This window comes from Macrobrachium nipponense, chromosome 43, assembly GCF_015104395.2.
Source record: "Macrobrachium nipponense isolate FS-2020 chromosome 43, ASM1510439v2, whole genome shotgun sequence".
In the NCBI taxonomy this organism is placed as follows: Eukaryota; Metazoa; Arthropoda; class Malacostraca; order Decapoda; family Palaemonidae; genus Macrobrachium; species Macrobrachium nipponense.
In genome coordinates this window covers 11,484,931-11,508,691 of record NC_061104.1, presented here as the reverse complement: position 1 = coordinate 11,508,691, position 23,761 = coordinate 11,484,931, and the positions used below count along the sequence as shown (strand labels likewise).

At 41.5% G+C, this 23,761-nt stretch overlaps 1 protein-coding gene across 1 annotated transcript in view; it reads right to left on the bottom strand.

The window, feature by feature from the left end:
• Positions 1-333: 333 nt before the first annotated feature.
• Positions 334-23,761, bottom strand: part of LOC135213527 (TP53-regulated inhibitor of apoptosis 1-like) — a 25,747-nt gene continuing 2,319 nt past the window's right edge. Inside the window, exons 2-3 of the mRNA XM_064247444.1 lie at positions 17,071-17,228; positions 334-628 (exon numbers count right to left, since the gene is read on the bottom strand). Coding sequence (XP_064103514.1) covers positions 542-628; positions 17,071-17,223 — 240 coding nt within the window. The 5' untranslated portion in view covers positions 17,224-17,228 and the 3' untranslated portion in view covers positions 334-541. The remainder of the gene's footprint in view (positions 629-17,070; positions 17,229-23,761) is intronic.

Sequence of the window (23,761 nt, the reverse complement as noted above, 5' to 3'; positions counted from 1 at the left end):
AGAATCCTATTACTATTACTACTACTACTACACTACTACTACTGTCCCTAGATTTACACTGGAGTCATGAAGACTGAAAAATGTTCCAAATTTTTTTTAATTGTCCAGCAGGAAACTAACATTTACCAATAAATTCCAAAAAACAGAAACAACCTTTAAAATACTTCAATTATTACTGTTAACCTGATAACTCATGCCTATCCATGTTATTCTCATATAAACAAAGAATTGAATCAGAAACTTTACCTTAAGATTTTACTATAGCTGTGATATCAGCAAACTCCATGCATAATTCTATTCTCACCCTGTAAAGATTGGAAATTAATAAAAAAATTGTTTGGAGCACCAAGTTTAATACTGTAATACTAATCCTTACGAATACTAGCTGTACAAAGGAACAAACATCAATTTATACAATTGTTATGGTAATTACAGCAAGCAACAATGTAAAAAAAAAAGTAATAAAACAAACTCGTAATGAAATAAACTAATTTAACAATTTACAAGTTGTGCAAAATGAGCACTATACTATCGGAAGACATCAGGTTGGAGGATGATTTTCTTCACTTGTTCCCAGCACATCCTTTTCAACTTCTGCTATGTTGATGTTCTGAGACTTCAGCACTTTCTGGAATTAAAAATTAAAGCCATTACATTAACTAAAAGTACCACACTCAAAATCTTAACATTATAATAAAATCTTCAGAAAATGTGCAAAATTCTCTTCTTAAAACAGCTGCGAAATTTCTCTTCTTAAAACAGATGCAAATTTTCTCACATGAAAACATGACAAATTTTTTATTAATTTGTATTTTTCATAGCTAACAAACCTACGGTCTTAACGAGAGGATAAATCTTCTAGTGCCAAATGGAAACTGATACAAAATATATAAAATTGAAAACAATTTACTTGAAAGAATAAAACCTGTGCTACTCATAAGTGCATATGACACCTCTAATTAGCTAATGTCCTACTTATTGAACCACTTCCCTCAAATTAGCTTTGTTTTTATATCAAACTGGAGAGAGAGAGAGAGAGAGAGAGAGAGAGAGAGAGAGAGAGAGAGAGAGAGAGAGAGAGAGAGAGAGAGAGAGAGAGATAACTAATCTTCAGGTGCAGTCACCTATCCCACCAGGAGGAGGAGACTGTAAAAGCCTGAAAAGATTTGGTGATATCAAAGAGAGTAAATTAACTCCCAAAGACACCAGTGTCTGCTTTTTAGCCTTATTCCTTTTTCCAAAATTTTTCTGCTGTAAAGGGGACCAACTCAAACCTTTTACAGGGAAGATCTGGTCTGTAGGTCTTACCCTTACATAAAGAGAGTATCGAGTGTGGGATCCACATAAACAAGAGGACACAAGTCCCTACAAACTCACTAAGATCCCTCACATGCTACTGTTCGTTCTTTTCTGGTACTACATACGATTCACGAAAAAAATCACAAAGTGTCCCGAAAATAAAAAAAATTCAAAAGTTACAAGGAGCACAGCAAAACATCCTCTTTCTATGGATATCCAAAGAAAAAGTGCTCAGTGAATGCAGGTGAGTAGGGGGAATTGCCTAGCAGCAGTTGATACTATACGTACATTGTTACCAAGGTTTACCAATTGCCATTTACCCAGAGGAATACTACCAGAAGGCAAGAATTTGTATCCCAGATCAAACGAAATTCTATTGTTAAAAAACCTTTCACTTTAATATTCACTTCTGTTTTTGGGTATCCAAAGAGCTGCTGACCAGAGCTTGGGCTATTGTAAAATTATGTTTCTGGGCCTACCCTGTGTCGCTCTGTGAAATGGTTCCTTTAGCACTCATTTCTAGGTATAAATATTGCTAAATATACCAGAGAAAAAAGCTAGTATATGGTAATGCCAGAATATTCTGGCTCGCTCACCTTTATTTAAGGTGTCGGTATGGTATCTGGGGCGAATGTAACCACTACCAGAGGTCCCCTGCCATTTAGTCTCTTCCTTTCTCAATATCCCTCGTCTACAGAGGAGCCGTTCTAGGCCCCCCTCTACCCACTACTGCTACGGCTAGCGCTTTGTTTACCATTCCTTTCGTTAGCACTCTCCACGTTGCACATGTTTTTTGCTTATCTGTGTTTCCGTTCGGAATTATCCATCTTTATCACCATGGAACGTCAAGTTGCTGCTGAATCTAAGTTGAGTACTGCAATTAATGTTTGATCTTATTTTAAGGTAGCGACAGGCGATATAAACATGTTTAATGTGATTATATAGAGGGAGCAGCAGCCTGCGCGTTGCCGTCCCCACGCCGCCATTTCGTGATTCGCTACCAGCATATATTTATGCTCCTATAGATTCCCAATTAGTCCCCTATACTAATTGGAGTCGATTTTCAAACATTTAGCAGTTCTCCATACGTTTGTAGATGCTTTCATTATTGACTGACGTCTGAGATTTTGTCCGATCGCGGGGGATAGCCTACCGACCGAACCGCATGCTCTCGGGACTTAGCCTAGTTCAGTTAGCCTTATTTACATCTTGAGGCGGGCATCCCAACCTATATTCTAGCCAAGGTGTATTTTAGGCTATATTATATATATTTTAGTTCTACTATAAGACACCCTTGTCTGCTTACAGAAGAGCCTTGGCTCTTCCGTAGCCTATACATTACAGTCCTCGAGCCACCCTGGTCTTCCAGCCTTTCGGTTGAATAAATTCGATTTGGCAATCTAGACCAGGCCGCTCAGAGCCTGCCAGGTCAACCTGTTCAGATCGTTTCGGTTTGTGAAGGTTAGGCCAGCAGTTCGAGAGGACCCGTTGCTTCCTTTCTCGCTCGATAATTATTTTCTTTTCATATCTCCCCCGCGTTAGGACAGTATGTATATATATATATGTGTGTATGTTTAGATCCGTATAGTATACGGATATTTATTAGTAGCATGTGTTAGTAGGCCTAGGCCTTCTATTCCGATCAGTTGGATCCTTCCTACCGCATGGTGGTGCACCTGGCTGCGAGGGTTTCCAGCTGATCGCGTGCGAGCCACCCCGCTAGCCGACCTCCCTCCCCCTCGCACCCACCTCAGTGGGGTAGGTATAGGACTCGCTCACGCTACGCCACATAGCCGATCCGAGTTCCTCGCCTAATAAGGAGGTGGGGGGGGGGGGGGGGGGGGGGTGCCCTGCTCGGGCGAGCCTCGGCTGGCCACCTGGCTCGACCGGGCGGTGCGCTCTCCGGCCCATGTTGTCATATCCCTTTCCATGGTCTTCTTTCACCAATCCTGTCCCCCGCTCTGGCGGATCCGGGATCCCGGCTTCAAGGTATTGGCTATGCAAATAGCTCTGATTCCTTACTGACCAGGTATGGGCTCAGGTTTTACCAATCCCCTGTTCTGTTCCCATGAAGCCGGACCCAGTATCGGAATAGCTAGGTGTATTTAGACACGGAATAGGTAACGATCCACTGCTGTTGGATCAGTTAGTTATGCATGCGCACACATATATATATGTACACATGTGGTTATGTACGTTAGATACATATACTGTCAGTTTTATCCAATAAGATATCTTATCTTATTATACTTCGGTTTGTTTACTATGGCAGACTTATTACTCCGCCGGATATTACAAACCGAGGTACTTGTTATCACTAGCCCATCGGCCTTGTTCATTTGTCTTGATTTGTCTCTTTCCATCCCTCACCCTAGAGGAATGGAGAACGGGCTTGAGACGCAATCCTAATTTTCTAGATTTTACGTCTCCGGCGCCACCGGAGTCAGGACAGGTTTTCACTTAACCTGTCCCGTTCCACCAGCCCTATACTTAAGACATGACAAGATCAAGAGCTGCACCCCAGAGCTGGTGAGAACAAGGACGCATGATACCCTAGTGGTAAAAATATTCTGTCACCGGAGTCACCTCCGATGACTGTAGAATAATGTATGCCCCACCGGACACACCTCCGGTGGGTCTAAATAGTGATACTCATGTATCATTTGACTTACAGATCTTGCAGTGTTTGGAGACGGGTTGTACTGCCGTCCTCCAAGAGCCCTGTGGGCACGTGGTATGCAGGACCCACGCTGGTTGTGCTGTCAAGGTCGGGGATCCATTGGTTTGGCACCACGAAGGATGTGAGGTCTGCTACGGCCTCGTGAATGAACTCACCTCTGAGCCGGTATGTACCATTCTTGATAATGATACGAGTGTCAGATGGACTATATCGTGTTGATTCATACTAGACTAAGGATTGTATTTAGTTTAAGAGTTGACATAACTTCCTCTTACAGAGTATCCAAGCCATCAAGGACGCGGCGCTGGCTACCCTGAAGACCTGGGTCAGTGGATTTGGCCGCAATGCCAAGAAGGCTCAGCCCAACATGCTCTCTGAGGAGATGGCTGGCATCATCTACCCCGGAGCCAAGAAGTCATCGGCAGTAGAGGCAGCGGTAGCGGCCCCCATCATCGCCAGGATCCGGGCAGAGACCACGGCCGCGCCGGAGGAGGAATGTTGGTGAGGCAAGTAGTGTAGGGGCTCAAGGCTTGCTCTTGAGCCCATCTCAGTCTTCCTCTCTTTCTTCTACCACTTCTTTCCAGGGATTCGCCGGGAAGCTTCAGTCGGTTAGACCGAAGTCTTCCTCGGTGGTCCCTAAAGTCAAAAACCCGATTGACTTTAAGGCGATGAAGAAATCCTTGCCTAAGCCAAGGTCCGGAACCAGCCGCGTCACTAAGCCATCGGCTCCTAACCCCGAGGCGGACATGGCAAGAGCGACTCCCCCTCAACAGAGGTCGAGAGCAAAGGTTCCAAAACCTAGGACCCCGGTACCAAGCTTTGACCAAGAGGCATTCTCTGCAAGTATGATGCAGCAGATGGGGAACATGGTAGGAACATTGGTCCAGACCAAGTTCCAGGAAATGTTCTCCCAGCTGTCATCCAAGCTGGAAGCCTCAGGCCAGTCCATCCAATCCTTTTCGGAGAGGATGGTTGCTCAGGAGAACCTAGTGGCGGGTCTCCGAGACTCTATGGCAACTGGACAGCCTCAGTCTGGGCAGGTAGTTCATCCCCTACCAATGCAGGACTCCTCAAAGCTGCCTCCCTTCAAGAGTAACAACCCTTGGAGGTCAGCAGCATACACACCGTTCTCAGATGGTATGCTTACCATCGAGGGATGCGGAGCTCAAAGACTGAAAGACTTCGAGTTCTATCCTCCGGGACTCCAGTTTCCCTTCATCGGCTACGCCCGTCTGACAGAAGACGCGATGGTGAGGGAGGATAAAATCCCCAAAGAAACTGTCATCTTCCCCAGGGAGCAAGCTCAACAAGCTTGGCTCCGGAGCTTGACAGAGTGGCAGTGCGTCAACACCAGGTTGACGGCTCATAAGAGCCCTTTTACCATCTTCGTGGTAAACGAAGAAACGCCTACCCCATGTCTATCCAAAGTGGCTGAGCTAACCATGCAGGCAGCCATGGAAGACAAACCAATGCCACAGCTCCGGGAAACAGATTTGCCTTCCATTCTGCTCCCCGGAAGCACAGACTGTTGGGTAGACGCACCTGCCACTTTTTCTGTAGGTAAGCTGGCGCCGGACTGTGGTAACACACTGTTCAGCGAACGGCTCCCTAGGCTTCCAGACAGCCTGATCAAGGCCGAGTATGACGCCAGACTGAGGTCGAGTAGGTCCCTCAACTCCACCACCATGTCGGAAATTACATCACTCATCTACGAAGATGAGGCGTTGTTCAAAGTGCTTACAAAGTCATTGCTTCACGTGGTACAGTGTGACTTGTATGACTTTGTGATAGCAAGGCGGAACTGTAGGAAGTACGTTCTGGCTGAAGCGTCCATTCGCTATGAGCCAAATAAACTAATTGGATCCTCCATCTGGGGAGCAAACCTCTTCCCCGACTCAGCCGTTAACGAAGTCTTGGCGGAGGCAGTGAGGGTGAGCCAGAGTCTGAAGATTTGCTGGGGACTCATTCCTAAAAGGAAATCAGAGTCCGCTGGAACGAATCCCAAAGGTAAGAAGAAGTTGAGGAAGTTTCAACCCTTCCAATCCTTTCAACCACAGACGATGGTTCAGGCGGTTCCAGTGGCTCAAATGAGTCAACCGTCAGCAACAAAAGCACAACCTCACCAGCAGTTTGTGCTTCTGACTCAGCCATCTCAACAACCCCCGGCTTCGACCTCCTTCTCTGTCTCTACGGCATACAATGCTACCTTTGAAACCCAAGCGTTTGAAGGGTATAACAGGTTTGCCAGAGGCAGCAGTGCCAGAGAAGCCTTCCGACACAGAGGTGGCGGAAGAGCCTCCAACCGAGGCAAAGGCTTCCTGGGAGCCCGTGGTGGCCATCCATTCACCAACCAGTGAGACTCCTCAGGTAGGAGGGAGGCTGTACCTCTTCCGACATCGGTGGGGGTTCAGCACCTGGGCCCAGAGTATTGTGACCAAAGGTCTAGGATGGAGTTGGATACAAGATCCTCCTCCATCAAACACCTTTTACCAAAGACCAACAGCGGAACTGATAGAGTATACCCAAGAATTACTTCAAAAAAGGGTAGTGTCACAAGTCAAAAACTTAAAGTTTCAAGGGCGCTTGTTCAGCGTTCCAAAGAAAGACTCGAACAAACTAAGAATAATCCTAGATTTGTCCCATCTAAACTCATTCATTCATTGCGACAATTTCCGAATGCTGACCGTCTCGTAGGTGGCGGACCTTACTTCCCCGTGGGGCCGTCACCACCTCTATAGATCTTACAGACGCCTACTATCATATCAGGATAGCAAGACACTTCCGCCCCTTCCTAGGCTTCAGACTAGGAAAGAAGGCTTATTCCTTCAAAGTAATGCCATTCAGGCTCAACATAGCGCCCAGAATATTTACAAAAATAGCGGAAACAATAGTCCAGGAGTTAACCCTCTTACGCCGACTGGACGTATTTTACGTCGACATTTTTTATCTCCCGTGTGCCGACCGGACGTATTTTACGTCGACTTACAAAAGTTTTTTTTTAAATTCGCGGAAAAAAGGACTACTTAAGGCCTACCAGCCTAAAACTTTTAAATCATGCAACCTTGGGGGATGCTGGAGTTCACGGATCAAGGTGTTGTTTTGTTACAATCGTTACGCAGGCGCGCAAGAGCGAATTTCTTTCTTGCCGCACTAAAAAGTATCTGTGACACATCTCAAAAATTATTTCGTCACTTTGACATAATTTTTGTACCATTGTAAATTAGCCGCTACATGAAGTATTATATATGAAAATGTGTGCATTTTTATGTAGAATACAACAAAAAAATACTCATGATTGTAGCTTTTATCAGTTTTGAGATATTTTCATATAAATAACGATAATTGCCAAAATTTCAACCTTCGGTCAACTTTGACTCTACCGAAATGGTCAAAAAATGCAATTGTAAGCTAAAACTCTTATATTTTAGTAATATTCAATCATTTACCTTAATTTTGCAACTAATTGGAAGTCTCTAGCACAATATTTCGATTTATGGGGAATTTATGAAAAAACTTTTTCCTTACGTCTGCGCGGTAACTCTTCCGAAAAAAATCATACATGCGATTGTGGTAATGTTTGCACCATTTTAAAATTAGCCGTTATATAAAGTTTTATATATGGAAATGTGCGCAATTTCACACACAATACAACTAAAAACACCCCATGGATGTAGTTTTATCAGTTTTGAGATATTTTCTATACATAACGATACTTGCCCCAAAATTTTCAACATTCGGTCAAATTTGACTACCGAAATGGTCGAAAAACGCAATTGTAAGCTAAAACGCTTATATTCTAGTATTATTCAAGCATTTACCTTCATTTTGCAACAAATTGGAAGTCTCTAGCACAATATTTTGATTTATGGTGAATTTATGAAAAAAATAACATTTTCTTTATGTCCGCGCGGTAACTCTTCTGAAAAAATCATACATGCGATTGTGGTAATGTTTGCACCATTTTTAAATTAGCCGTACATAAAGTTTTATATATGAAAATGTGCGCAATTTCATGTAGAATACAACAAAAAATAACGGAAGGTTGTAGCTTTTCTCATTTTTGAAATATTTGCATATAAATCACGATAAATAGAAAAAAAACCACGTTCGGTCAACTTTGACTCTACCGAAATGGTCGAAAAAAAACGCAATTGTAAGCTAAAACTCTTACTTCTAGTAATATTCAGTCATTTATCTTCATCTTGAAACAAATTTGAAGTCTCTAGCAAATATTTAGATTTATGGTGAATTTAAAAAAAAATCTTTCCTTCCCTCCGCGCGCAGATTCTCCGCCACAAACCTCCGAAATGCGTACGTCCCATACTCGGAATATTTGCTCCGTTTCATATTAGGCATTTCATAGTTTTATATATGAAAATGTGCGCAATTTCATGTAGAATAAAACGAAAAATATTCGAAGGTTGTAGCTTTTCTTATTTCCAAAATAATTACATATAAAAAAATATATATATATATACAGGCAGTCCCCGGGTTACGATGGGGGTTCCGTTCTTGAGACGCGTCGTAAGCCGAAAATCGTCGTAAGCCGGAACGACGCTTGGAAATATGTCTTAAACTAATAAAAAGTTATAAAAACCTTACTTGTAATCCTTTGGTTACACTACATGTTGTTTCCTGTAGTTTTATGTAAAACCTGGAGTTATTTTCATAAAAGAATGCTGGTTCTTGAAGGTAAAAACTATTGTAATCCTCTGGTGACACTACATTCTTGAAGTTTTATGTACAACCTGGAGTGATATTGCCAAATCTTGAGGGCTACAAGAACAGCTGATTACTATTTACGTATCACATAGACTAATTAAAGTAAAAAACGTCTCTTTAAATAGGCTTATATATTAGTATCACAAAACATTTCCTGCCATGAGTCAGAGGCCGTTTAATGAAACGAACACTTCTCTGTCCTATCTGTTCAGAAAATAAACGTTATGTCAATCCCGGAGACCATTGTTGCCAAGGCGTCTCTCTCTCTCTCTCTCTCTGATCAAATTACACTGGAACCTTGACATAGGATTGCCCTAATATACGAATGTTTTGAGATACAACAGAAAATTTTGATATACAACGAAATATTTGAGATACGATTTTGCGATGAGTGTTAGTTGTATAGGCGACCGATAAATGGCGTTCAGTCTGTTTGTTTGTTGGTGCTGCATGTTAACACGTCGTTGTTTAGTTCGTTGTATTTGTGCCTATTTTTCGTGTTATTTTGTCTATTTTATTATTATCCATGGGTCTCAAAGCTAAAGACAAAGCAGGTGATAAGAAAAAACCCAAGAAAATTATTTCGATGGAAGCAAAACAGGAAATTATAGCAAAGCATGAACGTGGCGTTCGTATCGTCGATTTGGCAAACGAGTATGGTCGAAATCCTTTTACAATATCCACGATCATCAAGCAGAAGGAAGCTATAAAACCTTCCAAGGCATCACCATTATTTCTAAACTACGAACTGATTAAAAAAAATAAATAAAAATTATTGTTTAGCAATGTTATTTCATTTGTGTTTACGTATTACGTAGTTATTAGTGTACATACGTAAATAATCGTTCCCTGCCACCCTTCCCTACCTCCTCCCCCTGCTGGCCTCACGTCATCTTTCGTAAAATTCCTTTCTTTTTTTAATTGATTTTATTAACATTTATTATCATTTATCACATTGCTATGTTATTTTATCATTATGTGTGTTATTACTCGTTTATTTGTGTATAAATTGTGTATATTATATGTAATTTAGCTGTGTTTAGGTGTGGTTTCATAGCGCTAGAACGGATTAATACATATTACATTAATTTTTAATGGGGAAAAAAATGCTTTGAGATACAACTGTTTTGATATACGACGATGGTAACGGAACAAATTAAATTCGTATGTCAAGGTTCCAGTGTACTGGATAATGTCTCTCTTTGGATATTTCGATTTTGCCAAATCTTGAGGGCTACAAGAACAGTTGATTACTATTTATGTATCATATAGACTAATTAAAGTAAACGTATCGTTAAATAGGCTTATATTATTTGTATCAACAAAACATTTACTGGCATGAGTCAGAGGCCGTTTAACGAAACGAACACTTCTCTGTCCTTAACTCGGAGCGTCAGAAGACGCCTCTCTCTCTCTCTCTCTCTCTCTCTCTCTCTCTCTCTCTCTCTCTCTCTCTCTCTCTCTCTCTGATCAAATTACTGGATAATGTCTCTCTTTGGATACTTGGAATTTGCGTTGTAATCTAACCAGAAACTTCGTTTTGTTATTATTACTGGAAACAAGCAATGACTTTTTCATTATTTGCGCTTTTGGACTGTTATATGTAAACTTTGCGCACCGCAAGCTAGTATGTATTCATTCGCTCGGAAACTAGTTCCACATATGAGGCGTCACTAAAAAACATAGAAAAATACGACATAAAAAGTGTTGAAAATCATCATAACCTCAAAATTTTTGTTGTAATCTAACCAGAAACTGATTTTTATTAATATACTGTGCTAAACTATAAAGGATTTTTATCATAGTATGCGTTTTTTAAAAGCGTCGTTAACTCGAAGCGTCGGAAGCGTCAGCGTCGTAACCTCGGAACAAGCGTCGTAACCCAGGACAGATTTTTCCATTGAATATTTAAGAAAAAGCGTCGTAACCTCGGAACGTCGTAAGCCGGAACAGTCGTAACCCGGGGACCGCCTGTATATATAAAAAAATTCGACGTTCGGTCAACTTTACCTCGTCAGATATGGTCGAAAACTGCATTTGTAAGCTAATACTCTTACAGTATAGTAATATTCAATCATTTGTCTTCATTTTGAAAGAAATTGGAAGTCTCTAGGACAATATTTAGATTTATGGTGAATTTTTGAAAAAAATATTTGTTTACGTCCGCGCGTTACGAATTCATGCATTATTTTGTGATAATATTTTCTCTGTGTTGCTTTTATCGTTTTACAATGTGTTATATACCAAAATGATTGCAATTTAGTGTACATTACAAAAAAAAAAGTAACTTGTTACCTTTAACTGTTTTGCGCACAGCGCGATTTGAATACAATTATATATGAAATTTCGTTTTTGCGCTATCATATATCGCATTATTTATATATGATAATGATAATTTTTTTCATTTCTGATGGTTGCATACTAAACTTCAGGCAATGAAAAAAAAGGAGCCAAAAATGAACTCTTAATCTTGAAAACTAAGCGCGCTGTGATTTTTTGAAAAAAATATTTTTTCCGCTTCCGCGCTCACTCCGAAACCCCTCCGGCATACGGGAGACAATTTTTTATTTACCGCTCCGGCGTAAGAGGGTTAAGGACTCAGGGGGTAATGTTAGTAGCCTATCTGGACGATTGGCTCATCTGGGCCACAGACGTCGAAAAATGCCGCAAGGCGACGGTCAAAGTGATAAAGTTCCTGGAACACCTAGGTTTCCAGATATACAGGAACAAGTCCCGTCTAACTCCGGCACCACGTTTTCAGTGGCTAGGAATCCAATGGGACCTAAACTCGCACACTCCATCAATTCCGCCGGTAAAACGGAGAGAAATAGCCAAGGCTACAAGACAATTTCTCAAAGACAAGCAGACGTCCCGGAGAAACCAGGAAAGAATCCTAGGTTCACTCCAGTTTGCATCCGTTACGGACGTACTACTGAAAGCCAAGCTAAAAGATATAAATCAAGTTTGGCGATTGAGAGCGAACAGAAGATCCCGGGACAAAGTATCACGTATCCCGGAGATCTTACGCAAGAGACTCCGCCCCTGGACAGAAGTCAAGAGTCTGTCGAAATCAGAACCTCTACAGTTTCCTCCGCCGACCCTAGTAGTCCATACGGACGCCTCCTTGAGCGGCTGGGGCGGATACTCACAATACAAGAAAGTGCAGGGAACCTGGTCAGTGTCATTCTGCCAGCTACATATTAATATACTGGAAGCCATGGCAGTGTTTCTAACACTGAAGAAACTCTTACCAGCCAAGAAAATCCATATCAAGCTAGTATTGCACAGAGCAGTGGTAGTCCACTGCATAAACAGGGGAGGTTCCAAGTCAAGCCATGTAAACCATGTAATGATAGCCATATTTGCCCTAGCGGCCAGGAACCAATGGCACCTATCAGCCACTCACCTAGCGGGAGTAAGAAATGTAGTGGCAGACGCTCTGTCAAGGACTACTCCGCTGGAGTCGGAGTGGACCCTGGAGGGAGGGTCATTCAAATGGATCTGCCAACAGGTGCCCGGGCTTCAAGTGGACCTTTTTGCCACGGAATCGAACCACAAACTACCATGCTATGTGGCCCCCAACCTGGACCCTCTGGCTTATGCCACAGACGCTATGGCAATAGACAGGAATATCTGGAAAAGGATTTATTTCTTCCCTCCGGTGAACCTACTAATGAAGGTCCTGAACAAACTCAGGACTTTCAAAGGTCAGATCGCACTAGTAGCTCCCAACTGGCCCAGGAGCAATTGGTTCCCTCTACTAGTGGAATTGGGACTCCGGCCCCGACGGATTCCCAATCCCAAACTGACGCAGTTGGTACAAACGCAGACTGTGTCCGCTTCCTCAGGAATTCAGAGAGCCCTAACTTTATGGACTTCATGAAGTTTGCGGCACAGAAAGATGCCAACATTGATCCTCAAAACATCCGGTTCCTAGAATCAGATAAACGAGAATCAACACTGCATCAATATGATTCAGCAGTGAAGAAGCTAGCCACCTTTTTGAAAGACAGGAGCACAAACCATGACTACAAATCTGGCGATAACCATCTCCAGAACCTTGTTCGAGAAAGGATTAGCAGCTAGTACTATTACTACAACTAAATCAGCACTAAAGAAAATATTCCAATTTGGATTTAATATTGATCTTACAGATTTGTATTTATCCTCTATTCCTAGGGCTTGTGCTAGACTTAGACCAATAGATAGACCTCGAACGGTCTCCTGGTTCTTAAATGATGTCCTTAAACAGCGTCGGACACTGTTAATGAGTCATGTACTTAAATAACGCTCCGAAGGAAAACATTATTCCTAATAAGTATGGCCTCAGGAGCTAGAATATCTGAGCTGTCAGCCCTTTCTAGGGAACCAGACCATATTGAGTTCCTCCCATCAGGAGAATTATTACTTTTACCAGATCGTCAATTTTTGGCTAAAAACGAAGACCCACAAGATAGGTGGGCCCCATGGAAAATTGTCCCTCTTCCTCATGATCTGTCCTTATGTCCAGTTAATTCACTAAAAGCCTATTTAAACAGAACTGCCATGAAAACTTCAGGCCCCTTGTTTATTAGGGAAAATGGTGGAACCATCTCCCTAAAAGGAATCAGACAGCAGATTCTATATTTTATCAAACAAGCTAACCTGGAATCAATTCCGCGAGCACATGATGTCAGGGCGGTAGCTGCATCAGTTAATTATTTTCAACACATGAACTTTGACGATCTCAAAAAGTATACAGGCTGGAAATCACCGACAGTATTTAAACGCCACTACCTAAAATCCTTAGAGGCCCTTAAATTCCCAGCAGTGGCAGCGGGGAACGCAGTTTCCCCTGACACTGCATAGCATGGTAGTAACTAGTCTAAGTAGCCTATGTCTCTCTCTCATCTCTCTCTCTCCTACCTGCCTCGCTAGCATTCTTGACCTTAGCTCGGTTGTTACTGGGTTGCACACTTTAACCTGATTTTCACCTGCATTGTATTATGATCTTTATTGCTTGTACATATGGTTATCTGGTGCAAAATTTTGTAAATAAATTCTTGTTTAGTGGTGTAGGATTCATTTAATGTTATATGTTGGGTTATACAACCCTATTAGTAGATTAGAACTGTATTTTAAGGATATCATTAAAAATCTTCATAGTATTAAGGAAATTTATTAAGTATTTGTAGATTGAATAACTATTATTAAATAATATTTAATAATTATACAGGTTTCAATTTCCTTACAGTAATTTATCTACACCATCTTTCCAAGCTGGTTGGGCCAATTCTCTGTTACTATTTCACGGAGCGACACAGGGTAGGCACAGAAAAGGGATTTTGACAAAGGAAAAATCTATTTCTGGGCAGTGACCTGTGTCACCCAGTAAAACCCACCCTCTAATTTCCACACCCTAATCTGGCCCAAGCTTGGGTGCTATCTACAGACATGGTAAACAAAGTGCTAGCCATAGCAGTAGTGGGTAGCGGGGGCCTAGTACGGCTCCTCTGTAGACGAGGGATATTGAGAAAGGAAGAGACTAAATGGCAGGGGACCTCTGGTAGTGGTTACACTCGCTCCAGATACCATACCGACACCTTAAATAAAGGTGAGCGAGCCAGAATATTCTGGCATTACCATATAGCTTTTTTCTCTGGTATATTTAGCAATACAGGTATTCTCCTACTTACGATGGGGTTAGGTTCCGAAAAACCCATCGTAAGTTGAGAAAATCGTATCTCGGATAAAGCCTAGCCTACACTAAGTTAATCAGTACCATATAGGCTAGGCTATATACACATATATGAAAGATTAGCCTACACTACACAGTATACCTATACATATAAGGTATAGTAATTATTAATATCAGCTAGTTCGGGTGTTTCAATGCAGATTGACTTATGATAAGTATAAAAAGAAACTTAATAATAAGAACAAGGATCAGACTGTAGCGTAAAGGGTACTCTCCAAGATTCGGTCCGTTGTCGGCATACGTGATCGGTGTCAGGCTGTTCATGGCTACTATAACTAAAGATCGGAAGAGGAGGATGATGATAAAGCAGCAGGATCATCAATTCGCTCTTCCTCAGATAGAATTTCTTCTTCTGTTAGTTCAGAGTTCAGGTGTCCTCGAGGAAACAACTGTTCCGAGACGTACAGGATCGAGTCTCAAGTGAGGGGTAGGGCTGGGGAAGCGGAATGCACTGGAGTCGTTCTCTTGAAGAAAAAAATCCATTGTAGGTTGCACAGTGCGTTTTTTTCGTTCTTCATAAATTAATCGGTAACATGCAACACTGTCTTGATGAGCCCTCTGAACTTTGGCAAACCGTTCCTCGTCCCCATCCATTTCACTTGTGCAATTAAATCCTCTGCCGTTAGCTCTACATCTTGCACATCTATAAGTTCTTGGATATCTTCCTCGTCAATTTCTAAATCTAAACTTTTCCCAAGTATCAAGATCTTTTTATTGATTTCCACTTCTTCTTCATTCTGATCGAAACCTTTAAACGAGTTCACATACACTTTCAGCAGATTTTTCCAGACCCCATTCATACACTCTTTCTTTACCTCCTTCCACGCCCTTCCCCCAATGTTCATAATGGAGTTAAGAACACTAAATTCTTTCCAGAAAGTTCTGAGATCTTTCTCCTCGTTATCCGTAGCCTGAACAGCCTGCGCAAACGTGTTCCGAAGATAATACGCCTTGAACGTAGCCACAGCACCCTGATCCATGGGTTGTATGAGAGAAGTTGTGTTTGGTGGCAGAAACACAACTTTTACATTCTCGTTAATATCTCCGATGTGCTGAGGGTGGCCAGGAGCATTGTCGAGAATCAGAAGAATTTTGAAGGGGATGTTATTTTTCCTACAATGATCTTTCACTTCCGGAATGAAGCAATGAACGAACCAGTCTCGAACAATATTGCAGTCATCCAAGCTTTTTTATTATGACGGTAATGCACAGGAAGTGTCTGCTTGTCGATGTTTTTTAAAGCCCTTGGATTTTCTGAGTGATAAATCATAAAGGGCTTAAGTTTATACCCAGCCACATTTCCCCCAAGCAGAAGAGTCAATCGATCCTTGTATGCCTTAAAACCCGGGCATCGCCGTTGCTTCTTTGTGGATGTAGGACCGTTGTGGCATACGTTTCCAATAAAGTCCGGTTTCGTCAACATTAAAGATTTGCTCTGGCAAGTAGCCTTCATTAACGACGATCTCGTGTAAAACATCCTTAAATTTAGCGGCTCCGTCGGCATCAGTGCTTGCTGCTTCACCGCTAATTTTCACACTGTGAAAATTATGGCGGTTCTTGAAACGATGAAACCATCCAGCACTTGCTGCAAAACTTTTGTTGTGGTTATCATCATAATTCTTCTTCAGTTCTTCAAAAAGCATGCGCGCCTTTGTCTGAATGGTTAAGAGGGTGAGCGGCATACGCTTTTGTATTTGATCCTCCATCCACGTGACCAGTAACTGCTCCATTTCTTCAAAGGACCCGCCCTATCCTCTTCTTTGATATAACCGTTGAATGAACTGAAGCAGATGCCTTTACAGCATCCTTTACACGTTTCTTGTCCTTGAGGATGGTGGATACCGTCGATTGCGATAAACGTTCGTCACGTGCGATAACCATGACTGCCTTTCCCGCTTCACGCTGGTTTATTATTTTCAGTTTCTGCTCCAAAGTGATGGATTGCCTCTTCTTTTTTGCACTACCAGCAGGACACCTATTTGGTTGTTTGGCAGACATAGTTTTTTTGTTTTAATTTTCGGTACTTAAAAAAACTCTCAAAAATCACAAACGAACACCGACCTAATGTTACTTGGTTCAAAACGAGCGCAAGTGAGGTCGAACTCATTGCCGCTGTACCTACGCCAGCCTCTCGCTCTCGGGCCAATATATCATACAGCGTAGTACGCTGCTGCCAGCGCTCGCTGTGCGCGAAATTTAAAAATACGCATTTTCAACTTTTTTTTTTTTTTTTAGTATTAATTGCTAACCCCATCGTAACATCGGATTATCGTAAAACGGATTATCGTAACTCGAGCACTACCTGTATTTATACCTAGAAATGAGTGCTAAAGGAACCATTTCACTGGGTGACACAGGTCACTGCCCATAAATAGATTTTTTTCTTTGTCAAAATCCCTTTTGCATTCATAAATAAAACCAAGATCTTGGCTTTTAATATTTTGCTAATCTAGGTTATTTATATAGATAATGTGAACCATAATTCTGGATAGCAATGAGCCAGATAAAATAATGATGCAATACTACATATAGGAGACCACTAGTTATCTGACTGTAACATTAGAATTAACATTTCTTTCTTCATAATAGGAATTCACATAGTTCAGTATTAAAAACACATACAAAATCTTACCTTTACACAGCTCTGGTATGCTGTAAATATACTTTTGCAGTCATCTTCATTGCTTATTCCTTTCAAAAACTTTTCCGCAAACCATTTGTTGAAACATTTGTCATAAGAATGTTTCAGTTCACTGCATTCTTCACCAACACTGTTCATTGTCATTCAACCTGTAGGCATAAAATTCAAATATTGAAAAAGAACACTCCCATAAATGAAGAAAGCAAGTCAATAAAGACACCAAACCACAACATCATACACTTCTTTTAGAAAAAAAGATTAAAGAAAAACACTTAGAACCCTCTTCCAAAGCCTACTACAACAGTACTGACTACAGTACTGCTAACCATAACTATATTAATACAGGCAGTCCCCGGATTACGACGGGTTCCGTTCTTGAGACGCGTCGTTAGCCGAAAATCGTCGTAAGCCAGAACATCGTCAAAAATCCTAAGAAAACCTTACTTTTAATGCTTTGGGTGCATTAAAAACTATGTATTTTGCATTTTTGGTGTCATATTTCTTCTGGCAGATCAGCGTTGTAGGTGTCGTAACCCTGGAACATGCGTCGTAACCCTGAAAATAATTTCTGATGAATATAATTGAAAAGCACCTTAACCTCGGAACGTCGTAAGCCGAATCCGTCGTAACCCGGGGACTGCCTTACTATTAATATTACCGTACTAGGAAATAAAGAAACCATCACCTCCAGCAATTTTATCAAGACAAAGATCCTTATCCAAACAAGACAGTGTTCCATAAATGGCTCATGGGAGGAACATCAATCAAGACTGTAAGGCCTCATAGGTCCAATGAATTAGCTCTGTTTTATCCTTCCAGCTAAATTAAGTATGTATTATTTACCAGTCTTCAGATACGTATTAACAAAATCATGTACGTATTAGTGATTTTAACCTGATCCACTGGAAATAATTATTTCTTGCACTTTGATTTCTAAATTAACATCAGAATTTCCTTTGTTATATATATTAACTGCTCCATTGCAACCTTCAGCAAAGTCGAGTACTTTAAATTATATGTATACCCAGAATTCTAGTTTCAAACCATTCTAAACAATTTATAAAAATGAGAATGAGTGCATGTCATGAAAAATGAATGCCAGAAGAATACATTATACCTTTTGATTGAAATCAATGATACGTTTTCTGATAATGAGAGCAACCGACCTTGAATAAAAGCTTCACCACCACCTTTGATGGACGGTTTGACATGCAACTTGTTAGTCTTAAAGTATATTAAATTAGATTCATTTCATGGCCTAGCTGGTTAGCTGATGGTACTGCATAAAGGCATTAATAGATTTTTCATGATCCAATTCAGTACATACTACTATTTTGTCCTTGGTTTCCTTCTGAAACAGACTTTGGATCATTTTCTGTCCTTAACTTAACCTGCCTCATTCTTAACAAACCTTACATATGTAAACCAAGAAGAATAAAAATCTTTTGATACAATTCATTAGGGGGTTTTAACTAGTTACAGTGAAATTTAACTTGCTACTGATAATTGAACTCAGATAGATATGCAATGTAAGTTTTATATGAATTTTTGATGCTTCAAATGATTGTGATTAACTTCAGTTGGAAATTACTTATCATCTTGCTAACTCACTCCCTACAACCTAAAGCTAACAACATCCATTCCAAACCATGGCAAACATCTGCCCTATCACCTCTTAAGGCAAAACTATAAATACTTCATGATCTTCAACAAGGGCCAGAGAGACAAAGCCTAGTCAAGTATGACATTGCAATATGGACTGCCTTTGGTTGGAATGTATCCCTCTTTCATGATCTAGGTCAACTTAAGGAAAAGTGCCAAAGCATCTGGGAAGCTGGTCAAGTAGGACCTGGCACCCTATTTAGGTTTGGGAGATTAGTAAGGAAACAACCCTGTCAATTTATGGACTTTTATATCTGGTTAGGTTAAGGAGCTCCAGGTTAGGTTGAATTAGGTTGTGTATCTGTAATAATTATTCCACATTCTATCTTATTTTGGGTTTTAACTGCACAAAAACTTCTGTTTCCCAATATGGTCCCATAAAATGTTATATGTAAGGAGAACTATCTATAAGTTTACATATTGCCAGCAGAAATACGCATCAAATCAATTGAAACAAAAACCATCAGGAAACCAGTATTTAAAACGCTGTTTTTAATTATGGACACCATATCAAAATTTACCATTTAAATTGACCTTAGGCACAGCCACCATCATAGCTGGCCTTTATACTCTGATATTGAAACTTTCAAAAACACATGCATTTTTGAACTTGCTACAGGATTGGCCAATAAAGTTCTGGCCACAGTGTGTCTAAGCTTGAGGTATAGATTCTTCTCAAATTATCATGAGTCCAATGGCAGAAAATGCACTGTTGTGAATAAACAAAAACTTGTTACCAAAGCATTCATTTACAAGCAAGTTTAACATTTATTTTCTAAGCATAGTTTATGCTGGTGCCAAAGAAAACAAATGCCAAAATTATAAGTTACAATACCCTAAATTGGGCTAAACTACCCCTACGCTATCCTGAGTTTATCAAAAGTCCTAAATCATTTGGGGCTTAGTGAGTTTCAGATGTAACACAGTAAACACCTTTACATATTTTGATATAACTATACTTATCAGTAGTCTATGTTATCTTTAACCTACACTAGAGATATTAGTTTTAAACACTGACTTCATGAGATGCTAGTTTTAAATACTGAATTTCATGTGTTTCAGATGTTCAATGATTTTGTTTTGACCAGTCAAAATAGTAGTTAGTAAACTAACTATACACTAGGTACTGACATATAGTAGCTATGCCAGACAACAACAAAAAATGACATACCATTACCTATAATGTCGCCCTTTTTACTTACCTAACAATAAATCTTCAGTGTATAGGTACAACATATATTATAATCTCTAGTCTTGTGATGCTAGACTTACTAACTATTGTTTATCCACCAGGTTTCTTTATAGCCTACCTTAAAATATGCTTACCTACCTTAAAATATGCTTAAAACAATGTGCAGTACCTAGTACTCAAATAAAGGGATTTTGACGTAGGAAAAATCTATTTCTGGGCGAGGAAGCCGTGTCGCCCAGTGAAATATGTCTGCTTTAGCACTATTTCTAGTAAAATATTGCTATAATACCAGAGAACTGCTAAATTGGACATGTCAGAAGCTCCTGACTCGCTCACCTATATAAAAGGTGTCGGTATAAAACTGGGGCAACTGTTAAACACTACCACAGCAACCCCTCCAATTAGCCTTTTCCTCATCAAAAGACCCTAAATACGGGGAGCCGACCCATAGGTCACACCTAGCTACCCCGTTGAAGGCGTCTGTGACGTCATACTTATCGATAGCAATGAAGCTTGGTGCACTGCGGGGGGGGGGGAAGGGGGGGGGGAAAACCAGGGGGGATTTCACTGGGCGACACGGCTTCCTCGCCCAGAAATAGATTTTTCCTACGTCAAAATCCCTTTTCTAGGCTCAGCCGTGTCGCTCCCGTGAAATTGTACCAGAGAAACACCAAGCTACATCACTCTGAAACAAAATAGAATATTAAATTGTATAAATTAACACCATACACCAAGTCAAATAACAAAGAAATGTGCTGCGGTAGGTAGAATGTTAATAATGCTGGCATAATGGAAAATATTCATATGACACAAGGACAGTACTATATTGATGTTGTAGCAGGAGACACTGACCTCCCTACAGCTATTGCATGATATTTAAGATCCTCCAAAGACTTAAGGTAATGCTTTGGAAAACCCAGTGTGACTTCCAACCAGTATACTTCTTCAGATCATCAAAGTTCATATATTTGAAGAAATTTACAGAAGTTGTTATAGCCCGAATACCACGCGCTTTGGGAAAGGACCCTGCGCTGACTTTCTTGGTAAAATACAAAAACTGCTGCAATGCCCTTTAGAGATATGGTACCACCACCGCCCCACATGAAAAGGGGGGGGAGGGGGGCCTTCGGAAAAGGTAGATGTTCTAGATAAATAATCCTTAGGAGTTTTAACAGGACATAAAGAAGGATGTTGCGGAATCGGAACAACCTTCCATGGGGATCACCTAACCAAAGGGTTCTCATTCTTAGCCATAAAATATTTATTTGGTGAAAGCAACACGTCACCCGAGGAAAGGAATTCTATATGCCCTTGGCCACTAGATAAAGATGACATCTGCGATGTTCTGGCACCTGAAGCCAGACTTAATAAAAACAGTGCCTTACGCAAAAGGGTTTGGCAATCACATTTGAAGTTGTCTGTTTTAAAGTCTAACCTGAGAACATCGTTAAGAAACCATGACACTGACGACGGCCTGTGAATAAGCCGCAGGCGTGCACAAGCCCTTGGGATTGAGGTGAAATAAGACTCAGATAGATTTATACCAAACCCGAGAGGAAAAATCTTTTTCAGAGCTGATTTAGTGGTTGTTATTGTGGCAACTGCCAAGCCTTGTTCGAATAAAGTCCTGAAGAATGTTATAGCACGTTCATTGTCATTTACTTTGACATTTGATTCCCTGAGAAATGTAGGCAATTGTTTAACTGATGAACCATACTGGCAAAGTGTAGATTCTCTTTTGTCTGACTCCAAGAACAAAATGTTCTGTGGATCAATGTCCCCTACCCTCCTACCTGCAAACTTCATGAAATCCATAAAGATAGGGTTTTGTGAAGACCTGAGGAATCGAACACAGTCACCGTTTGAACTTGTTGCGACAGCCTAAAGTCCGGGAGAGGGTGAGGACGAAGACCTAGTTCCAGGAGAAGGGGAAACCAATTGTTCTTGGGCCAGTAAGGAGCTATGAGAGCCACCTGACCTTTGAAGGATTTCAACTTGTGCAGCACCTTCAGGAGAAGGTTCACTGGAGGGAATAAATAAACCTCCCTCCACTGGTTCCAACCTATACTCAGGGCGTCCGTAGCGTATGTTAGAGGGTCCATATTTGGGGCTACGTAACAAGGCAGCTTGTGGTTGCCCCTGTAGCGAACATATCTACTTTCAGACCCGGTGACTCATACCAACCCTCTTGAAGGATTCCTGGTCCAGTGACCATTCTGACTCCAGGGGACTGATCGGGACAGTGCGTCTGCTACTACATTGTGGACTCCTGCCAGATGGGTAGCTGATAGATGCCAGGTGTTCTTGTCAGCTAGAGAAAAAGTTGCTATCACCACGTGGTTCACATGACTTGACTTTGAACCACCTCTGTTTATACCGTGTATCACTACCGCACTGTCGAGAGCCAATCTGATATGAGTCTCCTCCGGAGGACGGAGCTTCATTAAGGTCAGAAACACTGCCATAGCTTCCAGGATGTTGATGTGAAGCTTTTGAAACTGAGGTGACCAAGTTCCCTGAACCTTGTCATGCTGTGAATAACCTCCCCAACCTGACAGTGATGCGACTGTATGCACCAGTAGGGACGGGGGAGGGAACTGCAACTGTAACTCTTTGGCTAGGTTTTCGGCCATTGCCCATGGACGTAGACGTTCCTTGGGAATCAGAGGTACCCGGCCGAACTTGTCGCGACACTTGGCATTGGCCTTTAAACGTCAAACTCGATTGATGTCCTTGAGCTTGGCTTTCAACAGAACGTCTGTGACTGAGGCAAATTGGAGCGAGCCTAGGATCGTCTCCTGATTCCTTCTCGAAGCCTTTTTGCATTTTAAGAATTGGCTTGTTACCTTGGCATCCCCTTCCCTGATGGAATGGAAAGATTGTGTGAATCCAAGCCCCAATGGATACCTAGCCACTGGAACTTGGATTCTGGGGCAATTGGGACTTGGTCCTGTTGATCTTGAACCCTATATATTCCAGGAAAGATATGACCTCGTCCGTGGCTTTCATATACTTGTCTTTGGCCATCTCCCAGATTAGCCAGTCGTTTAGGTACGCCACCAACCAATCAATAAAACCTGAGACCTTAGCTCCTGCACCACTACCTCCGCCAGTTTCGTGAAAACCCTTGGGGCTATATTCAGCCCGAAGGGCATCACCTTGAAGGAATAGGCTTCTTTCCCTAGTTTGAAGCCCAGGAATGGATGGAAGTGCCGAGCCATCGGGACATGATAATAGGCGTCTGTAAGATCTATAGAGGTGGTGACGCCCCCACGGGGAAGTAAGGCCCGTACCTGAGAGAGTGGTCAGCATTTAGAACTTGTCGCAAGGAATGCTACAGTTTAAACGGGACAAGTCTAAGATCACCCTTCTTTTGGTCCCGGTCCCTTTCTTTGGGTGGGCACTGAATAGACGACTCTGAAATTTCAAGTTCTTTGTCCCGGACTGCTCCCTTCTGGAGAAGATCCCTGGAGTAATCCATCAACCCTTGGGTTGGATGCTGATAGATGGATACTATGCTTTCCGCTCAGCTGCTGAACCCCCAACGATGTTAAAAGAGATACAGCCTGCCTCCTATTTGAGGAACTTCATTGAGATGATGAGGGTCGGGTTCCTTTCCTGACCATGCACCTCTAGCTCGCCCTTGGGCTCCGGTTCCTCCACGCTGACGAAAGGGGCCTCTAGCCCTGCAACCCCTAGCAACCTTGGTGTAAAAAGGTTTTTGCAAATACCCGAGTCTCATAGACCGGGTTAAAAGAAGCCAAGCGACACTGAATACAGTGGGGGAACCTGTTGGCTAGCCGACGGCGAAAGGAAGACAAATTGATG